Raw genomic sequence first — 15,755 nt, 5'->3', positions numbered from 1 at the left:
CAAAAATTAGCCTCACTTTCAAGAAAACTAATTCATGGCTCCACAGCTGGAATTTATTCCTAAAATCTTAGGTAGCCAGGGAAATATCTTCTGTCAGGATCCAATGATTTACATTCCTAAAGTCTGTATCTGTAAATAAACCCATGATAGGAAAGGAGTGGGAGAAGGGAAGGAAAGGAGGGAGCAAGAGAGAAAGAAGGGGAAGAGTAATTCAATTCCTACAATTTTAAACGCAATCTCTACAGAAATCTATTGAGTGGGAAGGGGAGGGTGTACATATTTTCTTAAGATTTGTTTTTCTGTCACCATCGTACAGGAGTGACAACTTGAATTCATGTTATAGGTTTTATTCCTGACACAAATGCTTGTTTCACTGTTTTCCAGTACCATCAAAAATAATATAAAGGGGGGCACCTGGGTGGGTCAGTGGGTTAAGCATTTGACTTCGGCTCAGGTCATGATCTCATGGTTTGTGAGTTCGAGCCCTGCGTTGGGCTCTGTGCTAACAGTTCAGGGCCCGGAGCCTTCTTTGCATTCTGTCTCCCTCTCTGTCGCTCCCCTGCTCACGCTCTGTGTCTCTGTCTCTCAAAAGATGAATGAACGTTAAAAAAACAAACTTAAAAAAAAAAAAAAAAGGGAAGATGACTTAACCCCTTAAAATCGATGTTATAATTTTTCCCATGAGCATACAGGCTTAAAAAAACAAAAACAAAAAAAACTTCATAATCATTTTATCTAAGATGTGTCTTGTTCCTCATTTGTGTTTACTGATTTTGAATAAAAGATGGGGACCCTGTATGTCCAATTTTGGGTGTTTTCAGTTGTGAAAACTTGTATTTCTATTTATTGGTTCAAACTTGTATGTTCTTCCCTATCTTTTGCTGGTTCCATCTCATTGCTTTACCTACTGTAATAGTCTTCAATTTTCCCCCTATCTATTTCATTTGTAGCTCTGAAAAATTTCAATGCAAATGATGGGAAAAGAGTACTCTCCTGGATGGGTCAGATCAAATCCTGTCCTTCTACTTACGAGCTGTAGGATTTCAGCAAGTTGTTTAATTTTCATTTCTCTAACTATAAAATGGAGATTAAGCCTACCTGGGTAGATGCGAGATTAAATTATATGTGTATCTATATTAATTTATTATATAGGACCATACCTTGCACAGGGTAAGTACTCAAAGAGAAGGCATTCTGTTCCCATTCTTCCATTTCAAAAAAAAATTTTTTAATGTTTATTTTTGAGAGAGAGAGACAGAGAGAGAGAGAGAGACAGAGAGAGAGAGAGAGAGAGAGAGAGAGAGAGAGAGAGACAGAGTGTGAGCAGGGAAGAGGCAGAGAGAGGGAGACACAGAATCCGAAGCAGGCTCCAGGCTCTGAACTGTCAGCACAGAGCCTGACGTGGGGCTTAAATTCACAAACAACAAGATCATGACCTGAGCTGAAGTTGGATGCTTAACCGACTGAACCACCCGGGTGCCCCATTATCTTCCGTTTTGAATTTGAAGTTCTATAGCACTGATTCTCCTCTGTACTGCAATCAAATATGGCTACGTCTTGGCTCTTAAAGCAGTCTACTATTTTTATATAGTTGCAGAATTTAAACACATTTGTATAGTTGCTTTCTAAGTTTTATTTGTATGCCATGTTTTAAATAGGAAAATAATTTATTCAGAACCTATACAACTACCTTATTTGTTGTTTATCCTGTACAGCCTTTTAAATGAACCTACTGAAGAAAATAGATCCTCAGAAATATTCACTGTTGTTAAGTTCTATGCTTACTAAGCACTATAGGTGCTTAATGGTATATGCTGAATGAATTATGTATGAACCAGTGAAAACTGTACTAACTAGCCTTCTCTTCCTCTTCCAGAGTTTGAAAATCAAGTGAGGTTGTGGGACTGGCATTAGGACTGGAGAGAGAATAATTCTGGAACATTCTGGTGAAGAATGACCTTTGATAACCGAAAAGATTTTGTAGAATTCCCTTTCAGTTTAATGATTTAAATCAGTTCTTATCTGCATGTATACAAGCAATGATTCTTATTTTTCAGAATAATTCTAGGCCTCTTGCCTAAGCTTCAAATTTACTATTAAGACTCTGCTTTTTCTTTTAGAGAATTTCATTGAACTTTCTTTCTCATCCCCTTATCTACATGTGGCTTTTCCAAGTCTTGTTCTTCCTTCAATATCTTTACAGCAGAAAGATTTCTGAATCATATTTTCGGAAATGTTGAGCCCCAAAATAAGTGTTATGTTTGATCATACATGTTAATTACTTTAGATCTCAAAATCTTGAAGAGAAAGAAATAAAATTTAGTTTATTAGACAAGCCAGTTTTTGTAACTTCGGTGTTATACAGGGATGAGCAAACTCTGACCCATGGGTCAAATCCGGCCTGCTGCCTGTTTTCATAAATAAGGTGTAACTGGAACAGGGACATGCTTATCTGCTTATATATCATCCATGGCTGCTTTTGCATAACCGTAGAGATGAATACTGATGATAGAGACTGTAGAGCTCAGAAAACCTAAGACAGCCTTGGCCTAAGACTCCTCTTAGGAATGGATCTACATAAAAGCAACTCAAACAGCAGACATGCGCTATGCAGTTATAATCTGTTAGGTAATGCTATGCTGAATCTTACATTCAGTATCTCTTTTAAAAATGAGATAAAACATCTGAATTGGTTATTACTACAATCCCTACTGGCAGATGAGAAAGCTGAGGCTCATGGAATTAATCAACTTGGTCAAAGTTAGTATGTGGTAGGGTTGGCACTCAAACCCAGGTGTGCTGGAATGCAAAGTGAAAGTATAATTACTCTTCTAAAGAGAGCTTTAAATAATAAAGGTGTTTTCCAAGGAATTGGTCTGCAGCTGGAAAGCTTTCAATTTTATTGGTTGGATGGTCCACGTGCTTTCATACTGTTTTAAGCAATGTGGCATTAAGTATAGATTTTAATATTTGTTCATTATTACCAATGAAAAAGCAATGATGCTGCTTATTCTTCACAAGAAAACAAGCATAAAACTACCTTCACTTTTACTCAGACTGTATGGTTTTAAAAATTCATCATTGAAATTCTAAAGTGATGGCCATGAGAGGTTACAAGCGGAAGGTGGTGTTATATCTAGGCAACTATCGTCACTGTCACTGTATTCCACAACTATTGTAATAGTGTGAAAAAGTTGGGCGGAACTTATTGAGTTTAAAACAAAGACTTTGAAAATAGCCATTTTCAAGAGAGGAAATGAAGGAACATCATTTATACGAAAAACAACCGTCACAAAGAGGAATATGGTAAGACAACTTTGGAAACAACAAAGCAAGGGTTAGTTCCTAGAATACCAATTCAACCCAAACTTAACTATACGGCAGAAAAGAGACAATGTGATAAACACTGGAAACACAAGATGATTTTTTATCTTCAAAAAGTTCACGGCATAATAATGGAGAATAGGCAGGTAAAAATTCATACGGGGCTCTTAATTATAAGCAGTGGAAACCAATTCATAATGATGAACAGAAATGGAATGCATTAAACAAATAATACAAGTATCTCTCAGAATTATTGTGAAGGTTGAAGAACCAAGCTGAGTAAACGTACAGCAATGAAAGAGGCTTAAAAACAAGAAATAAAACCAAAATGTTCAGAGAATCATCTGGGCACAGAAGAGAGGCCACAATGGACACAACACTACTTCTCTTTCTGAAACTGCAGGTTTTACTGCTGCCACTGCATCCGTTACAGTGCCCGAGTCTTTGTATCAGCTCCAGGTAAAAGCATCCAATTAGGGTTATGGATTATGGGCCCATTTCTTAAGTGCAGGCAGGAAGAAGCAAGTTATTTGTCCTTTTTGGCTTTTACTGTGGTAGGAGCCAAGCCTTGCATTTCACCAAGACTCCTACTATATAAGAAGGAAGGGCCTTCAAATTCTGGGAACCTCCACCCCTAAAAAGACAAAAGCCCCACTACAAACACTGCACCTTAAATCAAGATCTACACAATATTGGGGCGCCTGGGTGGCTCAGTCGGTTGAGCGCCCGACTTCGGCTCAGGTCATGATCTCACAGTTCGTGAGTTCGAGCCCCACGTCGGGCTCTGTGCTGACAGCTCAGAGCCTGGAGCCTGCTTCAGATTCTGTCTTCCTCTCTCTCTGCCCCTCCTCCACTTGAGCTCTGTCTCTCTCTCAAAAAAAACAAAAACAAAAACAAAAACAAAACAAAAACCAGGGTGCCTGGCTGGCCTGGAGCCTGCTTCGGATTCTGTGTCTCCCTCTCTGTCTGCTCCTTCCCCGCTAATGCTGTCTCTCTCTCTGTCTCTCAAAAAATGAGTAAACGTTAAAAAAAAATTATAAAAAAATATCTACACAATATTTTGCGGGGAGGTAATCTCTGAGTTCTCAAGTTTGAGAGGCACTATTCAATATCTAAATGGTAACAAGCGATTCACTCCTACACATGCACCTTTTTTTTTTTTTTAAACCAGTCAGTAAGACAAAAACTCTTTTTGAACATTCAAAACTTAAAGACACGAGCAAGAGTTCTACAGTACAAGATCTGAGTTTCTCAACCACTGTTTTTCAAATTCAAGTCTAGGGACTTGTCAGTCAAATCAGGAGCCCATAGCTCTCCGGTGTAAGAAACACTGCACTACAGCATAAACACAGTGAAAAAGTTCTATATTAGATATCTATATTCTATATTAGATTCTATATCTATATTTGATACCACATTGGCATAAATGAGGAATTAAGTGCACAAACAATGAATGCTATGCGGAACAAGAACTTAAAAATAAGCAGAAATTTACTAAGCAGATAGGGTAGGCAAAAAATATTCCATCAGACGTAATAAAGTATAAAGTACTTTATTATAAAATACCATAATATAGTGAAAAAAATCTGTTCTGGTTCCAGAAAACTGCATTAAAATCCTAATACCTGTTAGCAGTATGATCTGGGTCAAGCCTTTTAACATCTAATTTTTCCTCCTCTACAAAATAAGGGAGGTGGACTAAATGGATATTTAAGTAGTTTTGCTTCTAAACATATTTATGGTCACTATCATGAGTAACAATGGCTTAACGTTTATTGGCTAACACTTTACCACATGCCAGGGAAAAAGGTACACAGTTTAAATATATCAAGAGGGTCTTATAAACATCCTCATTTTTTCACAATTGAGGACACTCTGGTTCTGAGCAGTTAACTCATTCACTCAAAGTGATCCAGTTAGTTAAGAGAACCACAGCTAGAGGGTTTAATTCCAAAGCCATTAACATGATAGCTAAATCAACAATGAAATTCCAAATTCCCTAAGGAGAGTGTTTTAGCTTCTAAAACCCCCTTATTTGGATGCCTGAATTTTTCAGAAGGTCAAGAATTTAGACCTAAGTATCAAAATGTTCTTTATTTTATATAGTCAAATAGAAATCTTTCCAAAATATACACTTGTCTGATTTTTTAAATAAGAGAAAAGTGGACCAAATTTAAACTATTCATGAAGCTCACAGTTACATTCATACATATTCATTATTGTATGGGCCTCTAGAACTTTAAGGTAATATGACTCTTGGCCCTTCATTTTCTTGGGTCAGCTCATGTTTTTGTTTCTTCTCTCATTGCTTTCAGTAATCACAGCCCCTCTCCATCTTTGTAATGTTTTGTGGACTAAAAAAAGAAAAAAGAAAAGAGAAAAGAAAGAAAAGAGAAGAAAAAAGAATACGAAAAACTAACCTCCCAAGCTTATCAGAACTATTAATAAAGATACAGTTGCAAAAAAATTAATTTCAGTCGTATTTCTTACCGTAAGGTAGCCTTTGTTATAGTACCTATTAACTCTTAATTATCAATTCAGCTGTGATTTGATTGCCTAAACACAATTTCACTGTTACAAATACTTTGATATAGAATATTCCCATGCTGCACTATATCCTCTGATCTTAAGATAGTTCATAATGAATTAAAATCTAAAGCGTTATGGTCTTTAGATTACATGATACCAGCATTCTAGGAAAAAAAAAATGTCTAATGCTTATGGAGACATAAGGGTTAAGTTTGAAGTCATTCAAAAAATGCTCCCATTTTCCCTGAGACAAAAGAAAAGGGAAAAAAATCTTAAAGGAACCTTTCTACAAAAATTCTAAAAAGGATATAAGAGGAAAATGGCTCTACTCCATACTAAATAATGGAGCTACAGTAACTAAAACAATTTAGTATGGAGCGAAATAGAGCAAGAAATCCAAACACATACTGGAATTCTGTTTATGATGAAGAGAGTAGTTCAGACTATTAATTCAGGAACAAATTAAAAAATTACACAATAAATGGTATGGAAACAAACTGTCAGAAAAACACACAAACTACATTCCTGTTTTGTGGCTTACTTCAAAATAGATAACAGAAGTATCAACTGCCTAAAATGCCAAAAAAAAAAAAAAAAAAGAAAAAAGAAAAAAGAAAAAAATTCTAGAAGACCAAATTTATAATGTTATAAAGAAAGAGATCTCTGTAATAGAAAATATCCAAGTCACACAAGGGGAAAAAGTGAGATTTACCACATAAAAAGTAAAGACTGTTATAGAAAAACAAAATGGATGAAGTCAAAAGACATACTGGAAAAAATACCTGCAAAACACATGATAAAAAACTAAATTCCTTAATTTATAAAGGGCTCATACAAATCAATAAAAAAAAGACCAACTACCTAACAGAAAACTGAACAGAAGAAATAAACAAGAAATTGGGGGAAAAGAACACAAATGCTAAAGATCTGATGTTGGATTTTCTTATTAAAGAAATGCAATTTGAAGCAACGTATCATTTCTCACCTATTCAAACAGCAAAAACTACAAAGTGTCATGATGGCCAGTGCTGCTGATGTTGTGAGAGAATAATTAGTCTTACGTGCTTACTGATTTGTGGCTAGGTTGATAAAACTTTCTCAGGAGGGTAATACAGATACAGCCTCAAAAGCTGTCAAGGTTTATACATAGGTAATCATGACAGCACTGTTTAATTACAAAAATAGGCTGGAAAAAATGTTTGCATTGAACACTAGTCAAACTATGGTACATCGATGAAACAGAAAACAGGACACTGTGTCCCACCGGTTAAAAAAAAAAAAAAAAAAAAAAAAAAAAAAAAAAAAAAGATAAATTTCAATGTGGAACCTAAGATGAATTAATTATTAAGGAATTAAAAAAAGCAAAGTGCAGAAGGTATGTATACACAGAATCGTTTTTTAAGTGGGGAAACAGATAAGTAAATTTCCAGTGCTTTTCTGCAATTAGGTGAAACTGTTAAGAATGGTTCACTTTGTTCAAAGAGACCTGGGAAGGGAGCCATAGCTGTTGCATTTTTTAATCTGTTCCTGAATTTCAGTTTTCAAAGTTAACAGCAATTATCCAGATAGTAGAATTATAGGTCAATTTTTGTCTTTTTTATGCTTTTCTGTCTTGAAAATACCTACTACAACCTATATTTTATTTTCTTTTTCAAGTTTATTTTTTGAGAGAGAGCGAGCGAGTAGGGGAGGGGCAGAGAGAGAGAATCCCAAGCAGGCTCCAACCTGTCAACGCTGAGCTCCATATGGGGCTCCAACTCTAGAGCCATGAGATCATGACCTGAGCCGAAATCAAGAGTCAGACAGTTAATGGACTGAGCCATCCAGGCACCTGACAAGCCATACTTTAAAGAAACCACCTGGGGAGGAGGAGTGAGCAATGAGAGACTTTGTCTCTATTTATTTTATTCAACACAGAGTTGTCTTTTAAATAATAAGCTTATGTTGTTTTTATAATTAAATTGGCTTTAACTTACTGCGCTTTTAATTGTCTGCACTAGTGTAAGGATCCTATCTAAAATTTTAGAGCAAAACACTATATATAGCCTATGGACATCTGAGTGAACACGAGCCTTCCAATATAAGAAAGGTCTTCCTTTGCATTAAAACAGAACAAAACAAACCAAACACCAGACTAATAGAAAAAAAAGTATCTACACTAAACATTCTATACCTTCTGGGGGCACCTATATTTATACAAGCGGATATATTTGCTTTCTGACAGAGTCACCAGCCCTGATGCAGAAAGGGCATATATAACACAGCAACAAATCTTTTCGATATAAGAAACTGGCAATTTAAAAAAGGAATGGAGAAAAGGGAAACCACCTAAAATGAATAAATGCAAGACAGACTGAATTAGGACTGTTTTTAGATTGCCAATTTTATTAGGAAAGTGAAAAGTGATCCCAATAAGTCTTGGCAATTTCTCAAGATTAGAGTTGATACTTTTCTCAGGTTCAAGAGATCCTATCCTTTCAAAGAGTGCACAATTGTTGCTTTTAAAACCTACCAGGGTGTCAAAGGTAGATGTAATTAGAATGGGGGCCTGAGAAAGAAGGGAAACCACAGAGAAAGGGAAGTTACAGACCTGATGTATAGTATTTCACAGCAAGTGAAAAAGAAGCCCATGTAAACAAGAGACTACATGTATGGGACCTGCTGGAGATAAGGGACAACTTATCAATACATCTCATAAGCATTCACCTCTATCTAGGACAGCTGGATCCTCAAAATCTACCAAAAAAGTCACCCCTAAGTAGTCTCAATGGATAATTACCATCCTGCTGTGATTATTTTTAACACTTGTATACTCAATAATACAGCATCTCCTGAGTTACCTAGCATTACTGAGAAATGGAGGTCAATGGCATGCTGAAGTATCATAGCAAGGAACTGTGAAGTCAGAGTTCAAATCTCAGCTTCACTAGTCAAGAGCTTTATGACCTTGGGCAAGCTATTTAATCTTTGCTTCAGTCTCCTAGTCTCTAAAATGGGGGTTAGCAACATTAACTATGCTCATGGGTTGATGTGATAAGTAAATGAAATTATATGATGTGTAAGTGAAATTATACTTACACTTGGCATCACAGTTCTCAAACATACAAAATTTTAAGAACATACTTTTTGAAAAAATTACAATGTGTTTAATTTATATATATTTTAAAGTTTATTTTGAAAGAGAGGAGGAGGGAGAGAGGGAGAGAGGGGGAGAGGGAGAGAGGGGGAGAGAGAGAGGGGGAGAGAGGGAGAGAGAGAGAGGGGGGGGAGAGAGGGGGGGAGAGAGAGAGAGAGAGAGAGAGAGCGCGCGCGCGCAGGGGAGGGGCACAGACAGAGGGAGAGACAGAATCCCAAGCAAGCATTTCACTGTCAGCACAGACCTCGATGCGGGTCTTGAACTCATGAACTATGAGATCATGACCTGAGCAGGAATCAAGAGTCGGACATTTAATCAACTGAACCACCCAGACGCCCCTGCAGTCTGTTTAATTTAAACCACTGAAAAGAAATCTCAATACTTAACTTTTGTTTCTTAAAGCAAACAGACACAATTTAAGTTTTTTGTACCGTGCAGGATCATAATTACACATATAAATTGTTAAGACTGTGTGACTATCTGGGGCACCCGGTTGGCTCAGTCGGTGGAGCATCCACCTCTTGGTATCAAAGTGATCAAAGTGGTGGGTTCAAGTAACACACTGGGTGTAGAAGAAACTTAAAAAAAAAAAATCTTAAAAAAAGGCCCCAAAACTGTGTGACTATAAATACAAGTTTCCATAAGCTATCAAACTATCCATCTCTTTACAGATGTACACTGAGCAAAGATAGCCCCCAGTGAGATTTAAAGTTTATAAGAGATACTGTTTCTATGCTATTTCCAAACTGTTAATTGTTGCCATTTTTCTATGTCGTTATTCATAATCAGAGGTAACTTGTGCCTACTTCTTATAAGCCCCTTTCTCTTTCTTTTTTTTTTTTTAATTTATTTTTGGGACAGAGAGAGACAGAGCATGAACGGGGGAGGGGCAGAGAGAGAGGGAGACACAGAATCGGAAACAGGCTCCAGGCTCCGAGCCATCAGCCCAGAGCCTGACGCGGGGCTCGAACTCACGGACCGCGAGATCGTGACCTGGCTGAAGTCGGACGCTTAACCGACTGCGCCACCCAGGCGCCCCCCCTTTCTCTTTCTTAAGGTGCTGATGCTAAGCTACTCTGAGCTAAGACACCAGATAACCATTTCAGGGAAGACTGATACAGTGAGAAAAAAATATGGGCTGTAGAGTCAGACAGCTTTAGGTTTAAATCCCAGTTGTGCTACTTTGTGGCCTTGTTAAGTTGCTTAACTTCTCTGAGGTTTCAATTTCCTTATCCTTAAAATGGGGATACTATTAGCTATATTGAAATGCTTTGGTAAAAAGCAAATGAAAATTTTGGTAAAGATCTTGCAGAGTATCGTCTAGTACCTGGCAATATAAATCACTCTGTCAATGGTAATCAACAGCAATTATATTGCTAATGAAGTATGTTGAAACTGTAGCTAAGTTAAGACAAAGAATTTCTCAGAACATATGCTTTTAATGTGTGAAATTCCCTGGCACTGTACTGGAGATACAAAGATGAAAAAGAATATAATATCTAAGCTCCAGAGGCTCAGAGCCTAATTAAAGACAGACATGTAAACAAAGTCACAGCAATCTGGTAAGTGAAACAGTAAAAGAAGCAGAGTACCATTTGAAATCAAATGTTTTTCTGGAAGAAGTGATACGTGCACTAAGAGGAGCTCACGAGGTTGGGGGTTAGGGATTGAGGTGAGCAGACCTGCTCAGGGAGGAAGAAAAGAGTGCATAGAAAGATGTACAAGTAAGAAACAGCTGGCAGGGTCTGGGGCAGAGGACCTGTAGACAGTGCTTGCAGAAAGGCAGGCCCCGGCCAGATCAGAGTGTACTTACGGAAAAGATGGCTTTTTAAAAAACTAATAATGGGGAATCATAAAAGTATTTTAAGGGCAGTGAAGGAGGTTGGCCGAAAAAGACAACATGCCCAGAATTCACGCGACAGAGAGATCCCCTCCCCTAAGATGTGCAAGTTGATGAGGAAAGAGAGGAATACTATAGTCAAGGAAAATACAGTCCACGTGGGAAAGACACAGCAATTAATCTAAAGTCGTGATAAGAATGGAGAGTAAAGAATGGACGAGAGACTAAGAAGGTAGTCTTCATAACACGCAGAAATTTGGGAAGTTCCCCCAATTTCTCATTTGGGGAAACGGCTGGGTCATGATGTCATTAGTCGAAATGGAGACAACAAAAATGAAAACAGTTTTGGAGAGGGCAATGTGGGGTCAATCGAATGTATCTGAACAGAACTATCCATTAGAAAGTCTGGAGCTCAGGTGAGAGCAGAATGAAGTCCAATGGAAGAAATTAACACACAGGCAAAAATGGCAGACAAGGCAAGGGTAATGTCACCCAGAAGTATATAGATTGAAAATGGGGCTACGAGTATCTACTACTGCTGCTCGTGATTATCTTACTTCCCGGCTTTCTCGTTTTCCAAACGGACAAACCAAATTTTATGTGAGATGTTACTTACAGTTTTCAAACTTCTTTAAAAGTATGACAGTTTTCCCACACAAGTCTGCTGAATACAGATGCTTAAGTTTCCTGAGCACTGTGTCCGATTTCTTCACTATCAGGCCTGGCCTAGCAAAGTGCTTGGGACCTGAAAGGTGCCCACGAAAAACGAATGAACCAAGTATGGTATCTTGGTCAGTCAAGAAGCCAAACTGTCTCAGACATTGTTTTAATGTTACAGATGAACATTTAATACGGATTAACCTAAAATCTTCTCTATATGCTGCTTTTTCCATTTAGAGATAGACAATTTTCAATGGTCTGGGGACTCTGAACTTACTTTTCAGAGTTCATGAACTCACCCCAAACCAGTAATTTATGGCTCTCCATATTTAGATTTCTGTATCTAAGTCAGAAGCAGGTAGAAAAGTAAAATTACTGATTTTTTTAAATACTAGTTTTAAAGAGGGAGAATACTAAAATGCTTCACCTACAGGTCCATTCGTGTATACTAACTATGCGAGACATCTTCACAGGAGTAGACAAGAATATTTTAAAGGCTCTTGCTGCTTACAAGGAAAACTAGAGGACTCCAAACGGTGCTTTATGTACTTTCTTTGCAGTTACTTAGATAAATGCACATTACGTAAGTTCAGAGTGTCATAATGAGTAGAGTATCACAAACTGGCGGATGAAAACGATGAGTCAATGAGTAAGCAGGGAAGATGGCTGCAGAACAGAAGAAACTATGTTATAAGCACCTGAGAGTGTGAAGAGACACCTGAAGGGAACTCAGTCAGTAAAAACTGGAGTGCAGGTTTTTGGCGGTTTCGGTTGTTGTTATTTTTCATTAACAAAACAAACGGTATTCTAAGAGACTCAAATTACTCAATAAAACTAAGGAAAAAGCTCACTGTTTATAGGATTACACGACAGTCAAACCTTTTCGGATAAACCAGTTAATACTTCCTTTTCTTTGAATGTCTAGTTTTCCTCTCATGCACATCTTTTTTTTTTTTAATGTCTGTTTGTTTATTTATTTATTTAGAGAGCACACAAGCAAGGCAAAGGCGCAGAGAGAGAGAGAGAGAGAGAGAGAGAGAGAGGATCCCAAGTAGGCTCCATGCTGTCAGTGCAGAGCCTGCTGCAGGGCTCGATCCCACAACCTGTGAGATCAGGACCTGAGCAGATACCAAGAGTCGATGCTTAACCAACTGAGCCACCCAGAAATTACCCCAGTAATTTCTTCCTTTAAACTTTGTATTGAAACATCCCGTAAGTTAGGTTTCAGACTACCACTAGCTGAAAGGGCAGTGAGAAGGCGTCCTACAAATCCACTGCAAACAGCTAAACACATGATCTGCAAGCAGAAAGTCTAAATTGTAATGGTATTTATTAAACAGAGTAAACAGCAGCAGCAGCTTGCCTTGCACAATCCTGCAAGTTTTAAGAAACTCTGCTTCTGCTTAGTTGCTTCCTAACAGATCTCTAGAGACAAAGCAGCACATCAGTGGGCATATCCTTTGAAGAACTAAAATCCAGAACCAGTTCTCACACTCTTAGAAGGTGAGTCAGATGCCCCCCACAGCTATGTCCTAAAGTTACATTTTTTAGAAGATGTCCTCTAAGGTTATGTCTTAAGGTTACACTTTGGGGATTTTTTTTTTTTTTTAACATTACCACTGAATTAAACAAAACAAAAAACACGTAAGTACTCTCCTAATTACAAAAGGCACAGTTCTGGGGTCCAGAGGCAGGTCGGCCTGGAATGTTACCACTCCACCACCATGCAGATTCAATTTTGCATTCTGAGTGTAGATATGAGATGAGCTTTTCTCATCATGATCCTACCCCCAAATATACTGTGAATGAACGGCACACTATTTATTACACGTTTAGGCATTTCACTTCAGATGGGATCAAGGATCAACACGGAGTAACTGAAGTTAACGTGCCTGCTGGAAAACTACTCTGTATCTTAAATACCCCGGCGCTAATGGACAACGTTACCACTTGAAGCAAGGATGTATGTGTTGTAGCGTGGGAGACCAAAAAAGGCCACACCCAAAGCGAAGGCTTCACAGTGAAGTGATACCAAGTTTCAGAATTTTAACCATTGCTATTTTCGGCACTCTTTTTTCACGGTCAATGACTACTTTAAATTCTTAACCGGCTCAAAGTTCAAGAAGACGTTCCTCTGATTCATTCAGCAACCGGCAGGTCCAAGATGGAGAATTACCCCATTCAAAGCAAGGTTTAAGCAACTCAGGCATAAAAGAGGGCCAGACTCAAGTGACCAGGGCTCAGAAGGGACCCTAACAGAGGGTGACCACTCCTCCCCTCCCCCCAGGGAGGCAGGCGGACAAGAGCCTGACTGAACCACCGAGCAGTTTACCTGGCACGGAACGCGACCGCGTCATCAGGACCCCTTCCCTCAATATAGACGCTCCCGGACTCCCTTCTCTCCTCGGTGCCACCTCCATCCCGGCTGGTTTTCCTCCCCCCACCCCCCGCCGCCCCCACCCCCGCCAACCCAGCTCCCGTCAGCTTCCTCAGCCCCATCCATCGGCATCCCACCTCCGTGCTCTCGCGTACTCCACTCGTCGCCGCTTACCTTGGCCACATAGTCTTTCACCTCATCCAAGTCTCCGTTTTTCAGGGCCCACATGAACTCCTTGTCGCACATCACTGCAGCGGGGCGGGCCGCTCGGCCGGGCAGAAGACGAGGAGGCGGTGGTAGCAGCAAGCGGATACCGCGGGGCGAAAAGGAGACAGGGCCGCGCGGAGCCGAAGGGAAGAGAAGGCGGGAAAGGCTGCCAGGCGGGCGAGGCAGTTGGCCGCGGCGACCGTTGGGGCGGGAGATAGAAAGTTCTTTTGCGGCCACCGGGCCCAGCAGAGCAGGTTCCGCCTGGCCGAAGAGAAGCAAGAGCGCTTACACTTCCGGTTCACTCCCAGCTAGGATCCTCCCCCAACTTCCTCTTCCTCTTCCCTTCGTCGGAACGCCCCGCTCTCGACCCCGCCCCGACGGCGCGCAGCGGAGCGCTCCGTGGGCGCAGGCGCAGTGGCTAGGCAGGCTGGTTGACGGGGTCGAGAGTGGGCGGGACTGGAAGGCCAGCGTAGCGAGGCCGCTGGAGGGGAGGGCAGGGAGTGGAGGGGCGGTTGGGGTATTTCAGGTGGAACCAGGACGTTTTTGCACACTACACGTGAGAAGAACTTTTTCTTTAAAACACAACCTTGGAGGACATCTTGCTCACCTTCTAAAAGTGTGCAGTAGGAATGTTTGATTTGAATTTCGTCCTTCCCCCCCTTCCCCCTGCTTTCCTACCACCTTTCCTCTTTTTCCTTTCCTCCCTTTCTTGTTCCTTCCCTTTCTTCCTCCACTATTAGGCATCCCTTGGGCTCCTCCTCCATGCCAGATTCTGCTAGGCACGGAGGATATAATTTAAAAAAGATGCAATAAGTTTATTTCCAGGACTAAGAATTCAGTTTGGTGCCATAGGCCAGAGCAAACCCAACTGTCCCGTATAATTTGTGTTTTTTAAATTTTCTGTTTGTTTTCAGTGGATTGAAGCTTCAGGACTATTCTAGTGAAGCCGGTTCTACTCTTCCTAGAGTTTGGGTGTAATACCTTGGGGCAGAGAATCCAAGTGAATTGTGCCCCAACACTGATGACCCAGACATGCACACATGAACAAAGATTCAATAAAAACTTACTGGAACTATTTATGTATATGTGTGTATACGTATATATATATTATATACCTTATATATTTATATATAAATATATATACGCATATATGTATACACATATATGAATATATAATGTACATAATATATATGTATACACATATTTATATATATACATTTATATATAACTATATATATGTGTATACATATATATACATACATATATGTGTGTATATATATACATATATATGTATACACATATTTATATATATATACATTTATATATATAACTATACATATATGTGTGTAACTATATATATGTGTAACTATATATATAGTTATATATAAATGTATATATATAAATAGTTATAAATGTATATATATATCAAGTCTATTATTTACAACCCACTATATAAAGAAGCCAAACTACTTTACTATGCTTACCATATAGTAATACTCAGATTATAGCCTCTGGAAATAGATTGCTTAGTTTTGAATACAGGATCCAACCCTTACTAATTTTGTAAGACAAAAATTATTTGACCCTTCTCTGTTCGGTTTTCCACATTTGTTAAATGTGAACAATAGTGTTCAATAAATGTAATTTTTTGGCTATGATTTAGAAATAGCAAATAGGCACCT

At 39.0% G+C, this 15,755-nt stretch overlaps 1 protein-coding gene across 1 annotated transcript in view; it reads right to left on the bottom strand.

Moving 5' to 3' along the window:
- MTPN (myotrophin) overlaps positions 1 to 14,397 on the bottom strand; it is a 59,500-nt gene extending 45,103 nt beyond the window's left edge. The window contains exon 1 of the mRNA XM_058724177.1: positions 14,041 to 14,397. Coding sequence (XP_058580160.1) covers positions 14,041 to 14,112 — 72 coding nt within the window. The 5' untranslated portion in view covers positions 14,113 to 14,397. The remainder of the gene's footprint in view (positions 1 to 14,040) is intronic.
- Positions 14,398 to 15,755: the final 1,358 nt, after the last annotated feature.

The sequence above is a fragment of the Neofelis nebulosa genome, chromosome 4 (genome assembly GCF_028018385.1).
Source record: "Neofelis nebulosa isolate mNeoNeb1 chromosome 4, mNeoNeb1.pri, whole genome shotgun sequence".
NCBI lineage: Eukaryota > Metazoa > Chordata > Mammalia > Carnivora > Felidae > Neofelis > Neofelis nebulosa.
The sequence above is the reverse complement of the archived record's forward strand: the minus strand, read 5'-3'. Positions and strand labels throughout refer to the sequence as shown.